The following is a 20,243-nucleotide window of genomic DNA, read 5'->3' as shown; positions in this document are numbered from 1 at the left end:
CAGTGATTCTAAAGAAAAAAGGTCAGGTTACCCCCTCCACTTCGGAAGGGTTTCAATCTCCCATGGAATTCAATTTCTACTCCTGACCGATAACACCCACTGTATGTTTACTGAGCGAGCAACAATACAAATACCGCTATGACAAAGTACTTTTACCGGTAAAGTTATCAAACTTTTGCATGCTTCTCGTGTGGGCTTTCTTTACCTTTGCCAATTCACATTATACACCATTAGGCATCTCTCATATTGTGGAATTATACTTCATAACTGTTTTGTGATCATTGCAACAGCAGGGTACCTAGACACACCAAAGAAGAAGGGCCAAATAGCCCTGAAACAGTGCCATCTGGGTGGTGGTATCTGCCGAGAATAAGTAACAGAAGTCTTCTCCTTTCATGAAGTGTTACTTATTGTAAGTAGTGCAATACCATGGCAACTCATTGTGAAGGTATTCACAATATGAGATATAACTAAAACCCATTGTGAAAGTATTCACAATACAAGATATAACATCAGCCAATTCCAACACATACGTACTAACATGCTACTATTGCACAAACTTTTACATTGTCTAATTATTTTGCAGCCTGAGGCTTAAGCCCTAAAAGCACTTTAGTCACCAGATTATTATTTGTGTGGCCAACCGGAAGGCAAAGTGCAAAAAATTATTCCCCAACACAGTGGGGGAAATGAATGCCAACATATAGAATGAAATTCAAACAAATATATTCATTCTTTGTCATATAATATAACATTATTAATAGTGTAAAGACATTGATTAGAACTGTTTATAAGGTCTATGAACTTTATCTTTTGGAAATATTACATACATAAGCACATATTTTTAAGGAGTTATAATGAACGATGGTAGTCATATAAGAAATGAAGTCCACAAGTATACTTCAAGTAAACCAAATTTTAAAGTATTTGTTCAACTTTTAAGTTCATAGCACTGTTTCCTACCTTCCAACAGGCATTTTCCCATCTTGTCTCCTCCATGTAACGGATGGCAGGGGATCTCCTCCAACTCGGCACAAAAATTCAACATTTTCACCAGCTAATGCTGTCAAATGCTCTGGCTCTCGGATGAAAAAAGGTTTAACTAAAGAAGAGAGAAATATGATCAGCTCATTTAATTAATTTTTAATTAATCTGATTTTTTTTGTTTCATTATTCAATTATTTATTTTCCAATTAAAAGCCATTACTTGAATTAAGAAAATAAAATAATTTCTAAAAGAATGATAAAAGAACTTCTTTCCATATTAGTAATTGTAATGGTAATTGATGCAAGGAATACAGAACATCAGCCAAAACAAATAAATAAACACCTCATCCATCTACCCTCCCTCTAATAATTCATCAAATTCTTCCTTAACTTTATTCAAACGACCCACATCCACAACAAAACATGGAAATGAGTTTCACCAATCAATCACTTTCAAGCCAAAAACAAATGTCTGCATACCTATTTACAACCATCCTTCTGCAATTGAAATTTATGCCCCTTATTGTGTGTCATTTGAGCAAGAGTTAGGATGTCACCTGGATTTAATTTACTTAATCCAGTTAGGGGGTTAACACTTCAATCGGGTTCCCTTGTTCAATGAGGTTACCTAGTTTCCAAACACTGCAAATTGCTGAAGTCTTTTATATTAAGAGTACCCTTTTGTGTTATTAACTAATGGTATTCTTCTCTGCACCAATTCTACAGATACACATTGTTCCTAATATGAGGCTTACAGACCCACATGCCATGCAGCCTAACTACTTCATTATAATGTAATGGGACAATCTGCCAGCTTGCTTAAGCTCATGGGGTCTGTCAATGATGTACAGGAATTTTGCTGTCCTTTTTGTTGGCCTGCATAATAAGCACGTTTTGTCTTTCTCTACAGCCTTGAGTGAGGTACCAAATTGGTATGTTATATCTGGGATTACTACATCCATATTCAGTGCATTGCATTTTTCAATGGTTAATCTCAATTCTCATTTCTCAGTACATCTTGCTAATTTTTCTAGGTCTTGTTGCTGTATCATACCTTTATTTGTCTTTAACCATCCTGCAAACCTCCATATCATCTGCAGAAACATTGACATTAAACATAATATATCTATATTAATATTGTTAATAAATATCGAAAACAGTTCACACAAAAAACTTGTCAAAAATAATTTATTGAAACATTAAAACAATTCAAATTCTTTCTTTCAAAATACAAGTACTTTTTCCCACCACTCATGAAACAATGGCTCAGCTGTATACAAAAATCAGTCAAACTTGACTTAATTAAAATATTAATGAATTCAAATATTTGGTGAACAAAAAATCCATAAGGGTGGGCAATGGAAGGTGGCCGGTGGCACTTCGGCATCACCGGTTGTTATCCAGCCTGCCTGGGTCGTGAAGCCTCACCGTGGTTGAACTCACCAACTAGGAAAATATCCTGCGGGCACCCATGCCCATGACTGCTAAATATGGTTTCTTGTATTCTCCCCATCTTGCAAACCCCTCTGACTGTGTGGTCACCCCAGAGTATAAACAGAAAATTCATTCATAAAATCTCTTATCACAGAATCACTAAAAAGTTTTTTTTTTTTTTTTGTCAGTTGTTGGTGCATCGGTTTCTGTGGCCATATTGCACCTCCCAAGATTTTTGCAATTTCTACTCGATCCAAGCCCGAGGTGGGATTCGAACCCATGACCTTTGGGTTGCCAGGCAGGCACTTTACCCACCCGGCTAGCCCGGTCAGTCTACAAAGTTGGCATTGCATTGCACACATATAAAACAAATCAATGCATGTACACTTCTCTATTCAGAAGTGTACATTCATTGTTTACTGACTGCAAAAGGGAAGAAAAAAAAAAAAAAAAAAAAAGGTGCAGACAAGAAAAATAACTTTGAAATTCATATGATATTTTTCTCTAATCTGTAAATGATCCATCAACAGGTTTTCAATAAAAAAAATAATAATAATAAAACAATTACTGACACTAGAGTAACAAGACTGCAAGTTGTTCTGTCAATTTGTAACAAAATGCAAAGAAAAGTAAAAAATAATAATAATAAATCTACAGCATAAAATAATAGTATCAAAACTCAAAACTGCACAATGTTTGATGATCACCGACATCATGGACCATTCAAATTTGTGAATGGTCAATCATGTAAACTAATGAAAACTGTAATAATAAATTTACTTACATTTTCAGCCTTTCTATCACAGGTTAGAAAAGAATGGTTGTAATGGTAATGAGTGAAATTTTTTCATGCTCTGAGAAACTTAAATATGTAAAATCGCTGCACTTGAAAATGTAGAATCACAGAATAGTGCTTGATGCCTGATAACAGCTGCAGAACTTTCTTTCTTTGCCAATAAAGCAAAATCAAAATATCTGTCATTGCCTGAATTTCTTTGTTTCGTTTCCCAATCTCAGTTATGCTGGTTATTTTTATTTTTAATTTAGATAAGAGTTTTTGTAGATTACCACTTAATATACATAAAACCGTTGTTTCGTTTGAATCTTGCAGCCATTGTTTTTATATAGGGAATTCAAATTTTTAATTGTGGTAACTAGGTATCTCTAACGTAAAATTATATAGCGTAATACGCATCACTGCTTTTAGAATTCTATTAGGATGGTGCAGTATTGACAATTAATTGATTAAATTTATTGATCTTATTAATTTAAAATATCATGCCTCAGACTAGAGCAGCAAAGCAATGGGCTGTTTGTTTGTTGTTTGGTTTTTAGGAGTATTAGCAACTAAGGCCATATTGCAAAGGGGATATGCGGTGGTCATTCCCTGACCTTTCCGTATCCTCCGTATTTGGTGGTCACAGTCTCAAACCCCGTCTAATCAAAAGGCGTGTGCTACACACTGCTGCTCCTGCGCACCTGGCTATGGAGGCAGCTAAAGCAACAGGAACAAAGTGGCAGGAGTGCTGTGTTTTGGGGGAGATCTGAGGGGGCGATTCTCCAATGCATCACAGCCTAAAAAAATGTGCAACTTCTGAAATGTTTGCTGACTCTCTGGAACAGAACATGATCTAGCCAAGGAAGATGTCTTTGTGTGTGCCAGGTGCAGAGATTGTCTAGAAATTAGGCATCATCTCAGCATTCTAATGGGAGTCTATGAGAGCTTGAGGTGTAGGATAGATGCACTCGAAGAAATTAATATGAGGGGCCTGTCAAGCTCTAAGCTGCCCAGGTCAACACCACAGCTCACTCCTGGGCATCAGGCAACACAGTGGCAATCTCCAAAGCAGAAAGCGCTGATCCCACAGGAGTTAGGTATTATTGGTGACTCTATTGTCAGGGAGACAGGGAATATATAATGTAAAAAGGATAGATGCAATAGGACCAGGGTATTTCTGCCAGGGGCAAAGGCTGATGACGTAAAGCATATATCATCTTTTAAGGGCACAAAAGGTGATATTGTTGTACACATTGACACACCAATGACATTAAGAGTAGGAGATCTGCAAATTTACTTAACAAGTACAGGTCAATGTTGAAAAAAAGTCAAGAGTTAAGGTTAAATTTGAAAGTGCCTGCAATTCTGCCCAGACACGATAAAAGGGAGTACATGATGAGAGCCATGTCAATCAATTCGGCCCTGGAGGGAATGTGCAAGCCTCAAGGGGTAGAATTTTTTTCAGCATGGTCTGTGCTTGTTAACAGAAGAGACTGCTTCTACAGGGATGCGATATACTTAAATAGAAAGGGTGCAAGAATATTTGCTGATGCTATCGAGGCAGCGTTAGGTGGATCGGAAAACTGCTAGCTTGGGGGATTCACAGACTAAAAGGTTAAAAGTAGCTGCAGGCAGAGGTGAAGGTGATTCTTGCACAACTTCTATTAGAATTAGCAGCGGCTTGGAGCGAGGAGTGCTGGGGGTTTCAGAGACTGATGGCAGTCATCGTGAAACAGGTGGATATATGGGATGTGTTAGTGTAACTAAGAAAAAGAATAGATGCATGTATACCAAGGCTAGAAGTATAGTAAATAAATCTGATGAATTCCAAGTGTTGGTCAAAGACATCAAAGGCGGATATTGTTCGAATATCAGACACGTGGTGTCACACAGATATTAGGAATGCAGAATTGGAATTTGGGGAGTACAATGTGTACAGAAAGGATAGACAGGATAGGAAGGGAGGAGGTGTTACGCTTCAAATTAAGAAAAACATAAAATCAAAAGAAGTGCATCCAGTTGATATAGATGAACAGGGCATTGCTGAGCCAGTTTAGTGTGTCATAAGCACTATGAAAGCAAAAATGAGATTAGTAGTGTGTTATAGGCTTAATGACTCGAATGAGTATTATTTTTTTTATTATTATTATTATTAGTCATATGGTGCAAGGAAGCCTGAGGCTTCTGCTGTACCAGCCAAAAAAATTCCCAAGCCATCCTGAGAGAGAGAATCAGAAGCAGAAAGGAATCACCAAAAAGAGAAGAATGATGATTCAATGAACAACTGTTGAGAGAAATAGAGTGGGCTAGTAAATCAGAATGTCTTATAATGGGAGATTTTAACTTCCCAAATATTGACTAGAACTTGTGGTTTGGCCACTCGCACACTAGTAAGACTTTTGTGGATTTACTAGATGATTTTTTTCTGCAGCAGCATGTTCGAGAGGCAACCAGAGAGGGTAATACTTTGATCTGGTTATCAGCAGTGATCATTCGTGTATTAAGAATTTGCAGATAAAGGAACCACTAGGTGGCAGTGATCACAGTGTACTGATGTGGGATATATTTAAAGATATAATTACCAACCTATGTATTGCCTGCAAACTTGGACATTAAGTTTGATATACCATCATCAATATCATTTATAAACATACAAAACAACAATGGACCCAACACTGAACCCTGAAGAACTCCACTAATAACATTAGTCCACAATGAGCAGTGTCCATTGATTACCACTCTCTGTCTTCTGCTACTCAACCATCCTTTTATCCATAGCAGCAATTTGCCTTTAATGCCACACTGCTCCAATTTGTGCAGCAGTCCTCCATGTACAACAGTATCAAAAGCCTTTCTAAGATCCAAGTATATAATATCAAAGTTATTCCCTGCATCCAGTTCTTTTGTGACTGCATCATAGTATCCAATCAAATTGGTCAGACAAGACTTCCCCTTAACAAAACTCTGCTGTGTCTGAGCTATAACTGAAGTCTTGTCTAGATGATCCTGCAGTGCTTCTTTAACCAGTGCCTCCATTAATTTTCTGGGAACAGAAGTTAAACTAACAGGTCTATAATTACTTGTGTCGCCCTTTGATCCTCCTTTGTGAATTGGGGTCACATTTGCACATCTCCAGTCCATGGGTACTTCCCCTGAGTCCAAGGAAACTCTTATAATTATGGCTAAGGGTTTGCTTACTTCCTTTGCTGCCTCCTTTAATATAACTGAATAGATCCCATCCACCCCAGGTGCCTTTCTTGTATTTATCTTCAACAATTTCTCCTCCACTTTACTCTCAGTTATTACATGATTCTCTGGCTTACTGCCAGAGTTGAATACACCTCTGGCATTCCCCTCGCTGAATAACTCCTCATGTGTGAATGTCGATGCAAAATATTCATTTAGTTTGTTAGCTACTTGAGCAGGATCATCAACAGTTGACCCATTGATATCAAGTGGACCAATCTGATTCATCCCCTTCCTTCTAGAGTTTACATAAGTAAAGAACTCTTTGCTGTTTTTCTTTGCATCCCTTGCCAAAGATTTCTCGTAGTCTGCCTTTGCCTGCCTAACCTCCTTTGTAACTTGGTTACAGATCAACTTATATCTATCATAGGCTTCTGTGTCACATGTTAATTTGTATGTATCCCATGCCTTTTTCTTCTCTGCCATATGTCTCATTAGTTCATCTGACATCCACTTAGGCTTAAACCTTGAACAATATTTCTTAGTTGGTATGTAAAGCCTAGTAGCTTCCAAGATAAGTTCTTTGAATGCTTCCCATTTTGAATTTGCTCTTGGTAACATCATCAGTTGGTCCCACTGTATAGAATTTAAATACTGTCTCAGTCCATCGTAGTCGCCTTTCCGAAAGCAATAACCCTTCCCTTTACCCCTAATGGTAGTTACCTCTTTGAGTAAATCCCACTTCAGCACACTGTGATCACTGCCACCTAGTGGTTCATTTACCTGCAGATTCTTAATGCATGAAGAATCACTACTGATAATGAAATCAAGAGCATTACTCCCTCTAGTTGCCTCCCGAACATGCTGATGTAGAAAACAATCATCCAATAAATCCACAAAAGCCTTGCTAGTGTGTGAGTGACCAGCTCCCAAATTCCAGTCAATATCTGGGAAATTAAAATCCCCCATTATAAGACTCTCTGATTTACTGGCCCACTCTATTTCCCTGTACAATTTCTTATTATACTCATCAGAGTCATTAGGCCTATAGCACACTCCTACGCTCAATTTTGATCTCCCAATGCTTATGTCACACCTTACTGACTCGACACTGCACCGTCGAGCAATGTCAACTGGCTTCACTTCCTTGGATTTTATGTATTTCTTAACTAATAGCATAACCCCTCCTCCCTTCCTATCCTGTCTATCCATTCTGTAGACATTGTACTCCCCAAATTCCAGTTCTGCATTCCTTATATCTGTGTGACACCACGTCTCTGAAATCCCCAGAATATCTGCCTTTGATGTTTTGAGCAATACCTCAAATTCATCAAATTTATTTACTAAACTCCTAGCATTGGTGTACACGCAAGTATACATGCACCTGTTCTTTTTCTTAGCTACCCTAACACAACCAATGTGTTTACTTGTACCCCAATGATTCCCAGCAGTCTCTGAAATATCCTGCATCTTATTTTCCAGGCTCCGGCTCATTCTAATAGAAGCAGTGCAAGAATCACTTTCGCCTCTGCCAGTGGCTACTGTTAATCTATTAGTCCTTGAATCCCCCCAATCTAGCAGTTTTCCGACCCACCTGACACTGCCTCAATAGCATCAGTAAACATTCTTGCACCCTTTCTATTTAAGTGTATCCCATTCCTGTAGAAGCAGTCTCTCCTGTTAACAAGTACAGACCAGGCCAAAAAAAATTCTACCCCTTGAGCCTTGCACAATCTTTCCAGGGCCGAATTGATCGACAGGGCTCTCATCATATACTCCCTCCTAGCGTGTCTGGGCAGAATTACAGACACTTTCAAATTCAACCCTAATTCACGACTTTTTTTCAACAGTGACCTGTACTTGTTAAGTAATTCCGTCGGTCTCCTACTCTTAACCGTATCCCCGTCCGTTGGGGTACGTACCAGCCCCAACTGGGTTCAGCAAGTTAATTCTATAATTTTTACTCTAATTACAGAGCTGAAACTCGCTATAGCTGGAGCCAGAACTATTTTCTTGAATTTTCCCACTTAAATTTTCAAAACCTTCTATTGAATTTCACGCAAATGACAAAAATGTGACATCAAGTATGCATTTTTTAGGCTTTTTCAATTAATTTTTTTACCCCCGCCCTAACCAGCCTAGAGCTAATGAAACCCGACATTTGATTCGTTTCTTGGTGTAAAGCGTGCAAATTTCTTTTTACAGAGAGGAGCAGTTCTGATAAACAACTCCGCCTGAATACGAGCGAAGCGTGGGAAGTATATATCACGTCACCCGTACAGCTACATCGAGACGGAAAGGGAGAAGTGTAAATAAACAAAAGACGAACAGGAGCTACAGTTTTTGACATAAGAAGCAATAAAGTGATACAGTAGCAATAACAGTTTATGGAAGGTGAACAGATCGTATATCCTATCTTCAATGGGTATTGCTCCTACGAACAGAAGATCAAGGAAATTCATCTGTTGGAAACTAGAAAAACTGGTGTAAAACTGATAACACTGTAATGCGCATTTGATAAAAAAAAAAAAGTTTGCTTTATTGTAATTGTTTTTAGTAAATAATATCGGAACAGCAGTTTCCTGGGTTTGATCTTCTAACCAAATTTCGAAAAAATATTTCTATTTATAGCTGCGTTATAAACTTCGAAACTGGTGCATCAAAAGAAAGAAAAAAAAATCATCCGCTATGAATTTCGTTCTTTCTTGAAATGTGTATTGTTCACATAACTGCAATATTTGTAACAATACAAAGCTAACAGATTACGACTAACAGCTGCTCAAAAAGTATCGTTAGAAGATATTTGCGTGTTACACTTTGATGTCATCGCAAAGGGAGAAATTCTGTTTTAGTTCAGAAGCCGAATAAATTCACTATTCACGGTCATAATGCTGTTCTGAGCTGCAATAAACAGATAAACTCCGCTGACAAATAGACTTACTCCCCATCACTTTTATTGTTTTACTGTGGTTTTTGGCAGATGAGTCGGTGACTGCTAAATGCAGTGCGATTTCTTGTATTCTCTCTCTCTCTCTCTATTTCGGGATCTCTGACCGAGTGGTCATCCCGGAGTGTAAACAGAAAATTTGTTTGTCGGAATGCTGCCCACCAATTATCAACTCTTTTAGCATTAGTAGAGGCATATGATGCAAGAAAGCAAGCTTATTCAGCATCAGCCAAAAAAAAAAACACAACCACTACTCCCATTTCACCCCTCCGTTCGTTCGAAATACCTGTCCAGCTGAGCCTCAAATTTGTTTAGGCTATCAACTTCAACAACAAGTGATGGAAGTCTATTCCACAAACCAACCACCCGCTGGCTAAAGGCAAATTTCCGCACGTCTATCCGACATCCGCCCTTCCTCAATTTGAATTTATGCCCTCTGAGGTGATTATTCTGAGCAAGAGGAAGAATCCCATCGGCATTGAGCATGCTCAAGCCATTCAAAGCCTTATACACCTCTATCAGATCACCTCGCCGATGCCTAGTCTCTAGACTCTGTAATTTGCAAAACTTAAGCCTTTCTTCGTAAGAGCAACCCTTTGTTCCATTCACTAATCTTGTTGCCCTTCTCTGTACTCGTTCCAGCAGGTCTACATCCTTCTTGAAATGAGGCCTCCAGACCTGTATACAGTACTCAAGGTGTGGCCTGACCAATGCCTTATACAAGGGAAAAATCACATCCCTATCCCTGCTAGAAAAATTCCTGTATATCATTGACAAGACACCATGAGCTACTCTTGCAGCTCGTCTGCACTGCTCAAAGAACTTCATATCTGCCTGCACAATTACCCCCAGGTCCTTTTCATTCTCTACCACTGTCAGCGTAGTACCACAGAGTTGATACGTTGATCTGGGGTTACTGTTTCCCATATGTAGTACTTTACATTTGTCAATGTTAAACTTCATTTGCCACCTCTCAGCCCATCTGCTCAAATTTTCCAGATCCTGTTGCAGCAGCATAGCATCAGTAGTGTCCTTAACAACACTGCCAACCTTTGTATCGTCTGCAAACTTGGACATTAAGCTTGATATACTATCATCAATATCATTTATAAATACAGAAAACAACAATGGACCCAACACTGAACCCTGAGGAACTCCACTAATAACATTAGTCCACGTTGAGCAGTGTCCATTGATTACCACTCTCTGTCTTCTGCCACTGAACCATCCCTTTATCCATAGCAGCAATTTGCCTCCAATGCCACACTGCTCCAATTTGTGCAGCAGTCTTCCATGCGCAACAGTATCAAAAGCCTTTCTAAGATCCAAATATATAATATCAAAGTTATTCCCTGCATCCAGTTCTTTTGTGACTACATCATAGTATCCAATCAAATTGGTCAGACAAGACCTGCCCTTAACAAAACCATGCTGTGTCTGAGCTATAACTGAATTCTTGTCTAGATGATCCTGCAATGCTTCTTTAACCAGTGCCTCCATTAATTTTCCTGGAACCGAATTTAAACTAACAGGTCTATAATTACTTGTGTCAGCCTTTGATCCTCCTTTGTGAATTGGGGTTATATTTGCACATCTCCAGTCTATGGGTACCTCCCCTGAGTCCAAAGAAGCTCTCATAATTATGGCTAGGGGTTTGCTTACTTCCTTTGCTGCCTCCTTTAATATAACTGGATAGATCCCATCCACCCCGGGTGCCTTTTTTATGTTTATCCTCAACAATTTCTCCTCCACTTTCCTCTCAGTTATTACAAAATCATCTAGCTCACTGCCAATGTTTACTTCACCTACGACATTCCCCTTCCTGAATAACTCCTCACGTGTGAATGTAGATGCAAAATACTCGTTTAGATTGTTAGCCACCTGAGCTGGATCCTCAACTGTTGAACCATCAACATCCAGTGGACCAATCTGATTCACCCCTTTCCTTCTTGAGTTTAAATAGGTAAACTCTTTTCTGTTTTTCTTTGCATCCTTTGCCAAGGATTTCTCATAATCTGCCTTTGCCTGCCTAATCTCCTTTGTGACTTGATTACAAACCAACTTATATCTATCATAGGCTTCCATGTCACCCATTAATTTGTATGTATCCCATCATTTTTCTTCTCTGCCATATGTCTCATTAGTTCATCTGACAACCATTTAGGCCTGAACCTTGAACAATATTTCTTGGTTGGTATGTAAAGCCTGGTAGCTTCCAAGATTAGTTCCTTGAATGCTTCCCATTTTGAATTTGCTGTTGGTAACATCATCAGTTGGTCCCACTGTATAGAATTTAAATACTGTCTCAGACCATCATAGTCACCTTTACGAAAGCAGAAGCCGAATAAATTCACTATCCACGGTCATAATGCTGTTCTGAGCTGCAATAAAAAACAGATAAACTCCGCTGACAAATAGACTTACCGACCTTCTAATGTATGTTGTGTTCAAATAATCCACTTTGTGAAATTCGAAAGTGCTACATCAATTAGGAGCAAAAACGGTTTCCCCCAACATAATGAATTACTTTATAGGTATAATAATGATTTTACTGACTGGAAGAAAGTGTCCACAATAAAACAATTGTACAAGGCGAAAACATGCGGTCACTCAAAGGATAAGCAATACAGCGATGTTTGAAATTTATAATGCAGTTCACTAGCTAATATTTCCAGAGGAATTATTCTGGATTTTTTATCAAATGAGCGCCAGACCAAAATCAGACTAATTAGTACTTTTGCATCCTAGGATGAACTGACTAATTAGAACTCCAGCATCTGTGATGAAACGTCATGCACACCGATATCGTTTGCTACAGCAATGATGTAAAGAAACGAAGCAAAATATTGTAACAGAGCTATAAAGCAAAATAATGTTAGAAAGTAAAAATGCAAAATATTGTTCTATAAAACAATTGCAGTTTTGCCATCCTAGGATGAAGCTGACTTAGAGCTGCAATGCTATTTTTTTTATTATTATTTTTATTTATTATTATTTTTTTTTTTTGTGTGTTTTTGTATGGGCGGCTCCTAGAACAAAAGTTCATCTCCGCTTCTTTGCTCTGTTCAGTTTTTACGCACTGTCAAGGTAAGGCCAGTGTGTGTTGTGTCATGAGAAACAAAAACAAAAAAAAAAAAAAAAAATCATCCCGCTTAGGAATATCCCATGTTGGATGAAGACAGATGAAAAGGAAGGCGAGAGAGAGAGAAGTTTTTCATCCCGCACGGGAGAAAGTGACAGGAAAGAAAAACTGTGTTTGTGAGCTTATGTGTGTGTTCTGTATTGTGATGTTGTGTTTTGGCATTTTGGCTACCTGGAAGCAGTGATCCAGGTACTGGAGGCAGTCATCCAGGTACTCCTGCTAGGGAGGAGTACCTGGATGACTGCCTCCAGGTACTCCTCCCTAGCAGGAGGGCAAAGCCTTCCCTACTATCTGCACGCCCTCCTCCCTGGGGAACGAGTTTCCCAGGGAGGAAAGAAAAACTTGTATAAGATGAAGAGAGGGAAGGAGAAAAGAGAAGAACTATCCCGGCCCAGCCAGGAAAGCCCCAATCCAGGATCGATTGCTAGAACAACACAAGAAAAAAAAAATTTTTTAAAAATTAAAAAATAAATAAATAATAATAATAAATGTAAAAAAAAATAATAATAAATAAAATAAATGAAAGTTAGCTCACTGGACCTTTGACAATCTCTTGGCCTTCTCCCCACCAAAAAGGTATTTTTTATTTCTCTCTCTCTCTCTCTCTCTCTCTCTCTCTCTCTCTCTCTCTCTCTCTTTCTCTCTTTCTCCAGGGTCGGACTAGAAAGGGTGGACTCCCTCGCCTAAGGAGTTTTTTCCCCTCAAGTGAAAGAAGGGAATTGGAAATTTCATGAAAATGAACCCTGTTTTTCTTCATTCGGTGAACGGCTACTCTGTCAGCGCAAAAGAAGTGAAATTACATTTGCAGCTCAGAATGGAATTCAAACATTGAAACACATGACATTTTATGGTGAATTTTTCGAGCGTTGTGTGATAATGAAAATTCAATTTTTCTCTGGAAATTTTTTGATGGTATCAAATGCATATCAAGGAAATATCGAAGTATTCAATAACAATTACTTACAATTTCCCAATCCCTCACTATGAGTAACGGATTGTTCTCACAATCTGTTACTAGCTGCGCATTTTTTTTTTTTTTTTTTTTCCCGTTTGTACACCAGGTGAGATGCATATGAAGTTCCTTTGATATCAGTTTTCGAAGTTTATAATGCAGCTATGAATAGAAATATTTTCTTGAAATTTCGTCAGAAGATCAAATATACATCCATGAAACTGCTGTTCCGATTTAGTCCTCTAGAAACAATTACAATAAAGCGAACTTTTTTTTTTTATGAAATGCGCATTGTAGTGATCAGTTTTACGACAGTTTTTTTCTTTCCTTTTCCAATACAGCTTCCAGTAGATGAATTGTCTTGATTTTTTTGTTAGTAGATAATACATATTGAAGAAAGGAAATGCAATATTTTCAGAACTTTTGTGAATGTGAATTAATATTCATATTCACAAAACTCATGTGACTCATATGAATATTAATATTATATTAATAGACACGAGAAAAAAAAACAAAAAAAAAAACACCAGAATGAAACAGCACATCAATGCATACAGGGAAAGGCATTCACTCAATAGTTTCCTATACAATCATACTGAAAAATATATAATGATAAGAGACTATATGTTACATAGCTACTCATCAGGGACAGCTGGGAAGTTATGTAACATATAGTCACCCACCTCCCACCCTGATGATCAAAATAATGAATCGTTTTACTGCTACATGATGATTAAAGTTCAATGAGACCTCGGAACATTTATTTAGCCTTCCTCCCTTTAACGGCTTTAGTTTCCCCCCCCCCCAGGAAATCCTGTGACTGCTATCTGAAAATAACATGACACACAAGGCCTTATATACCTTGAGGTATATAAGGCCTTGAATGGGTTGAGCACGCTGAATTCTGATGGGATCCTTCCACTTGTTCAGATTACGAACCTAAGGGGGCATAAATTCAAATTAAGAAAAGACAGATGTAGAATAGATGTGCGAAAATTTGCCTTTAGCCAGCGGGTGGTTAATTGCTGGAACAAACTTCCATCTGCCGTTGTGGAAGTTGATAGGTTGAATAAATTTAAGGAGGAACTGGACGGGCATTTGGAGGGAATGGTGTGATTTTTTTTTTTTTTTTTTTTTGGCTGATGCTGCATAAGCTCATACATTTGCTTTCTTGCATCACATGCCACTACTACTACTACTACTACTACAAAATCATGATGGTTATCTATTGTTGATCTGATTGAGGTGTATAAGGCCTTAAATGGGTTGAGCAGGCTCAATTCTGATGGAATTCTTACTCTTGCTCAGATTACCACCTGAGGGGGCATAAATTCAAATTGCGGAAATTTGCCTTTAACCAGCAGGTAGTTGATTGCTGGAACAAACTTCTATCAGTCGTTGTGGAAGTTTATAGCATAAATAAATTCAAGGAGGAACTGGACAAACACTTAGAGGGATTGGATGTGTGAACTGTTGGGGTTTTTTTGGCTAATGTTACATAAGCTTGCTTTCTTGCATCACAAGCCTCAACTACTACTACTAATAACTGCTGGTTAAACACTTACAATTACACTATTTTATAATTTTTAAATTATATGATATACAGCAGTATTTAAAAAATCTGGAACTTTCTGAATATTTCTCTGAAAGTGGTTGACCATACAAGGGCAGAGGGAAAACAGATTGGCAGGACTTAAATAATCTATAAAGGCACCAAATTTGTGGATTATTTTCCATTAATAATTTCCAAACACACATTTCTTTCTGTTTTACACATTTCCTAGACTGAACATCATTGTCACTATGTATCTGCAACATATAAATTGTTTCATTTTGCGAGATGTTCAATACTCATTCATAGTAGAGTACTTAACAATACTTAACAATACAGTAGTACATATTTAGTTCTTGAAGTGATTTAATTGCTGAAATAATATAGAAGAAGAAGAACTCTTAAATGAATACACAAGACAGTGCTGTACACAACACCCATAAGATTAAAGACTAGAGCACAAACATTAAGAAATTTACATAGGAAGTTGATTAAATACATATACAACAGCATGTCGTAAAGTAAAATTATTGTCTAGGGAAAAGTCCTATTATACTGCAGGACAGTTCTTCTAATAGGTGCAGAAAGGTTGGATCACTGCTGTGATGTATCCATGGCATTGATGGAGAGGTCCTTGGGAAAAGGTTCTATTGCCGGATGACATGGGTCTGGGAAGGAGGTCAATACTTTTTATCCACTGGGAACTTATAGAAATTTCAGTGTATGTACTGCAGCCTTTGCATGGGTAGGAACCAATCAGTTAACTTTAACCAGTTTGGCGTGACCTGAAGGATAGCTGGACCTGAAGGACAGTATACTAATATATATATATCCATGAGCCAAAACATTATGACCACCTCCATAATACCATGTTGGGCCAATTTCTGCATTTTGCATGATAATTAGCATTAGTAGAGGCATTTGATATTTGATGCAAGAAAGCAAGCTTATGCAGCATCAGCCAAAAAAAATAAAAATAAAATAAAAATAAAATGAATAAATAAAAAATAACCACTTCCACTTCACCCCTCTGTTCGTTCGAAATACCTGTCCAGCTGAGCCTTAAACTTATTTAGGCTATCAACTTCCACGACAAGGGATGGAAGTGTGTTTCACCAACCAACCACCCGCTGGCTAAAGGCAAATTTCTGCACGTCTATCCTACATCTGTCTTTCCTCAATTTGAATTTATGCCCTCTCAGGTGATTATTCTGAGCAAAAGGAGGAATCCCATCAGCATTGAGCATGCTCAAACCATTCAAGGCTTTATACACCTCTATAAGATCACTTCGCTGGTGCCTAGTCTCCAGACACTGTAATTTGCAAAACTTAAGCCTTTCTTCGTAAGAGCACCCCTTTGTTCCATTCACTAATCTTTTTACCCTTCTCTGTACTCATTCCAGCAGCCCTACATCCTTCTTGAAATGAGGCCTCCAGGCCTGTATACAGTACTCTAGGTGTGGCCTGACCATTGCCTTATACAAGGGAATAATCACCTCCTTATCCCTGCTACAAAAATTCCTATATATCATTGACAATACACCATGAGCTACTCTTGCAGCCCGTCTGCACTGCTCAGAGAACTTCATACCTGTCTGCACAACCACCCCCAGGTCCCTTTCATTCTCTACCACTGTCAGTGTAGTACCACAGAGTTGATACATTGCTCTGGGGTTGCTGTTTCCCATATGTAGTACTTTACATTTGTCAATGTTAAACTTCATTTGCCACCTCTCAGCCCATCTGCTCAACCTTTCCAGATCCTGTTGCAGCAGCATAGTGTCAGTAGTGTCCTTGACAACCCTGCCAACCTTCATATCGTCTGCAAACTTGGACATTAAGCTTGATATACCATCATCAATATCATTTATATATATACATATATATATATACTTATACATATATTTGAATAACATTTAAAATAGCTGGAAACTGAATCTTTCATGATAAAAATAAAATAAAAAGTACAGCAAACATCAGAGGCAGCAAAAAGCATATACATGATGCTTGAAATATAACCATACAAATAAATTAGAATGAGAGTTAAAAATACAATAATGCCAGAAGTATGGCAAGACAAGAGCGAAAATAGTCGAAATTAAACTTAGGAATCAAACCAAACAGGGAGGGAAGAGAGGGGTAACAAGAGTAAAAATATTGCAGCAGAAAATCTCTAAGATAGTTTAGAACCTCTAATTATAAGAATAAATAATAATTCATTAAATTTTGAAGGCCAATTAAAATAGAAATTTAACGGTGCCCCCTCTGACGGGCACCAGGTCCAAATTTATGTGAAATATCACCAACAGAGATCTAGACCACTGCAGTAAAATAAAACAAAAATAAACCAAAAATAGACTAACATCGATTGCTAGACAAATCGCTGCAAAGGTGAGTCGATCAAAAGATCAGTCCACCACCTGATACCCAGATCGAACCGCCAATGCAGAGGACTTGAATAGCGGTGGTCTTGATGCAGCGAAAATTAAAAATAGAACAGATACGAGCACTCCAGTGCAAAGCCACACTACTGACAAAAGTAATCTTAACCAGTTTATATAGAGGAAAAATGAACTATGGATGGCAGCACAGGTGCAGCGTTAGCAATTCGCCCACTACTGTCATGTGATATACTTATACATATATTTTAATAACGTTTAAAATCCATAGTTCATTTTTGTCTATATAAACTGGTTAAGATTATTTTTGTCAGTAGTTGTTTGTTTGTTTATTTATTTTTTTTTTTTTTTAGGAGCATTAGCAACTAAGGCCATATTGCTCCGGGGATATGCGGTGGTCATTCTCTACCTTTCCACATCCTCCGTATTTGGTGGTCACGGGCTCACCCCCAGTCTAATCAAGAAGCGTGTGCTATGCACTGCTGCTCCTGCCCACCTGGCTACAGAGGCACCTTGTCAGTAGTGTGGCTTTGCACTGGAGTGCTCATATCTGTTCTATTTTGAATTTTCGCTGCATCAAGACCACCGCTATTCAAGTCCTCTGCATTGGCGGTTCGATCTGGGTAACAGGTGGTGGACTGATCTTTTGATCGACTCACCTTTGCAGCGATTTGTCTAGCAATCAATGGTCAGTCTATTTTTGGTTTATTTTTGTTTTATTTTACTGTAGTGGTCTAGATCTCTGTTGGTGATATTTCACATAAATTTGGACCTGGTGCCCGTCAGAGGGGGCACCGTTAAATTTCTATTTTAATTGGCCTTCAAAATTTAATGAATTATTATTTATTCTTATAATTAGAGGTTCTAAATTATCTTGGAGATTTTCTGATGCAATATTTTTACTCTTGTTACCCCTCTCTTCCCTCCCTGCTTGGTTTGATTCTTGAGTTTAATTTCGACTATTTTCGCTCTTGTCTTGCCATACTGCTGGCATTATTTTATTTTTAACTCTCATTCTAATTTATTTGTATGGTTATATATATATATATATATATGGATGACAGGTATAAATGGATAATAATTCTATGACTATGAGTTAGGGCCACTGCAGTTACAATTCAACAGTAGGACCATAATGTTTGTAGTCAATGTCTTTACTGAAAATGAGAGGACAATTAATTACAGCATGATTTGTTAAATTTTATTCGGTAAACAAAGAAATAGACTAAATATATGGCAAAAAAAATTCATACATTCATTTAACAATAATAAGCAAAACTTTACCATGAACAGTCATCATAGCAGGAGAGGATTCTCTAATTCCAACCATATTTTCAGCAACACAAGCATAGCTCCCTTCATCACTTTGCCGAACATCTGATATTACAAGGTTACCAGGACCAATCACACGAATTCTGCCAGTTCCAGTGTTTACAACTTCACCATCCTTCTTCCATCGTACTGCAGGGTCAGGATGGCCTTTGGGTGGAGTGCATTCTAAAGTGGCTATATCTCCCATTGCTACCCGGGTATTTTTTGGAATAATTCTAAAATCATCCCTTAAAACTATAAAAGAAATGTCTGATTTAGTGAAATGTATATTTTTCTTTGGGGTATATTTTTTAAACCAGAATATTATAATAAACCATGCAATTACTAAGGCAAAGTAATTTTTATGTAGCCATATGTGTAAATTTTAATATATATATTTTGTATAAATTATACCATAAAAATTAAAGATCGGATATTAGCTTTGTTTAACAGCATGTGAATATCATGATTACAATTACTTCATCGCAGATATCTTTATAATTTTAAACAAATAATCATGGAGAAAAACACTAAGGAAGCATAACTGTCCAAATTTTGCAGAAGCTTGGTATCAGTACTTAAAAAATGATCCTTTAAATTACTGTTCTTCAACATGGGGTGGCCACCAGTGGCTGTTATAGGGTTTTTGATGATCATTAAAGAACTTAGCAAGTATTATTCTAACTTCAACAGTGAAAAATAAAATTCTGTAAGAAAACTGAATGATAATGCACTTATATTTTCAAATGAGATATCATGTGCAACCTACCTTTCAGTTCAGAATGGTAACGTGAACTGCTATCTAGTAGCTAGCTGGCATACATAGAATTTAACAAGAGCACTATAGTTAGGCTATTATCTTCTTTACCTTTCTGTAAGAGGGCAGGCAGTGCAATTTTTTCAGTCATGGGCTCCTTTTTATTCCTAGCTTCCCCCCCAAATTTAACTAACTGGAAGTGAAAATTTAAAAAATAAAATCAAAATTCTGTTCCATCAATAGACAGTCCACTCAATCATAATCATTTACATCTTGGCTTCTAGAAATTCTTGGGAGGGGGAAAGGGTCCCCAAAAACTTACCTCTCAGAAATAGTGTGATGAGCGAGCTTGTATCATCTCTGTGAAAAGATATAAGGTCACTTGTCCGTGGACCCTCCTGGGTGTGCCATTGGTCTAGCTCCACATACACCTAACAAATATTAAGTGTGAAAACTTGGTTGTGTATCCCCTTGAAATTTTATTTTCAATGATGTGATATTAACTATAGTAAAATATAAATGCGCAAGGCATAATATGATATGACCTTAAATATACTATAAAATAACAGTATTTTATAGTATATTTTATACTATAAAATATTTATTTTATAGTATAAAATAGTACACCAATATTTTATAGTATATTTCTGGCAATACATGGCAACTCATTTCATAATTCCATAATATGAGAGATGCCTTCTGGCATCTCTCATATTGTGGAATTAACTTCATAACTGAGTTGGCATGATTGCAACACCAGGATTGAAATGGTGCCTTGAAACACCTTGAAATGGTGCC

At 37.6% G+C, this 20,243-nt stretch overlaps 1 protein-coding gene across 3 annotated transcripts in view; it reads right to left on the bottom strand.

Moving 5' to 3' along the window:
* LOC150085722 (roundabout homolog 1-like) overlaps nt 1–20,243 on the bottom strand; it is a 1,418,757-nt gene that overhangs the window by 933,578 nt on the left and 464,936 nt on the right. For all 3 annotated transcript variants that reach the window (XM_090374199.1, XM_090374201.1, XM_090374202.1), the window contains exons 3-4: nt 18,662–18,943; nt 964–1,102 (exon numbers count right to left, since the gene is read on the bottom strand). In XM_090374199.1, coding sequence (XP_090230325.1) covers nt 964–1,102; nt 18,662–18,943 — 421 coding nt within the window. The remainder of the gene's footprint in view (nt 1–963; nt 1,103–18,661; nt 18,944–20,243) is intronic.

This window comes from Mastigoproctus giganteus, chromosome 5 (assembly GCF_048544385.1).
Source record: "Mastigoproctus giganteus isolate SK-2022 chromosome 5, ASM4854438v1, whole genome shotgun sequence".
In the NCBI taxonomy this organism is placed as follows: domain Eukaryota; kingdom Metazoa; phylum Arthropoda; class Arachnida; order Uropygi; family Thelyphonidae; genus Mastigoproctus; species Mastigoproctus giganteus.
The sequence above is the reverse complement of the archived record's forward strand: the minus strand, read 5'-3'. Positions and strand labels throughout refer to the sequence as shown.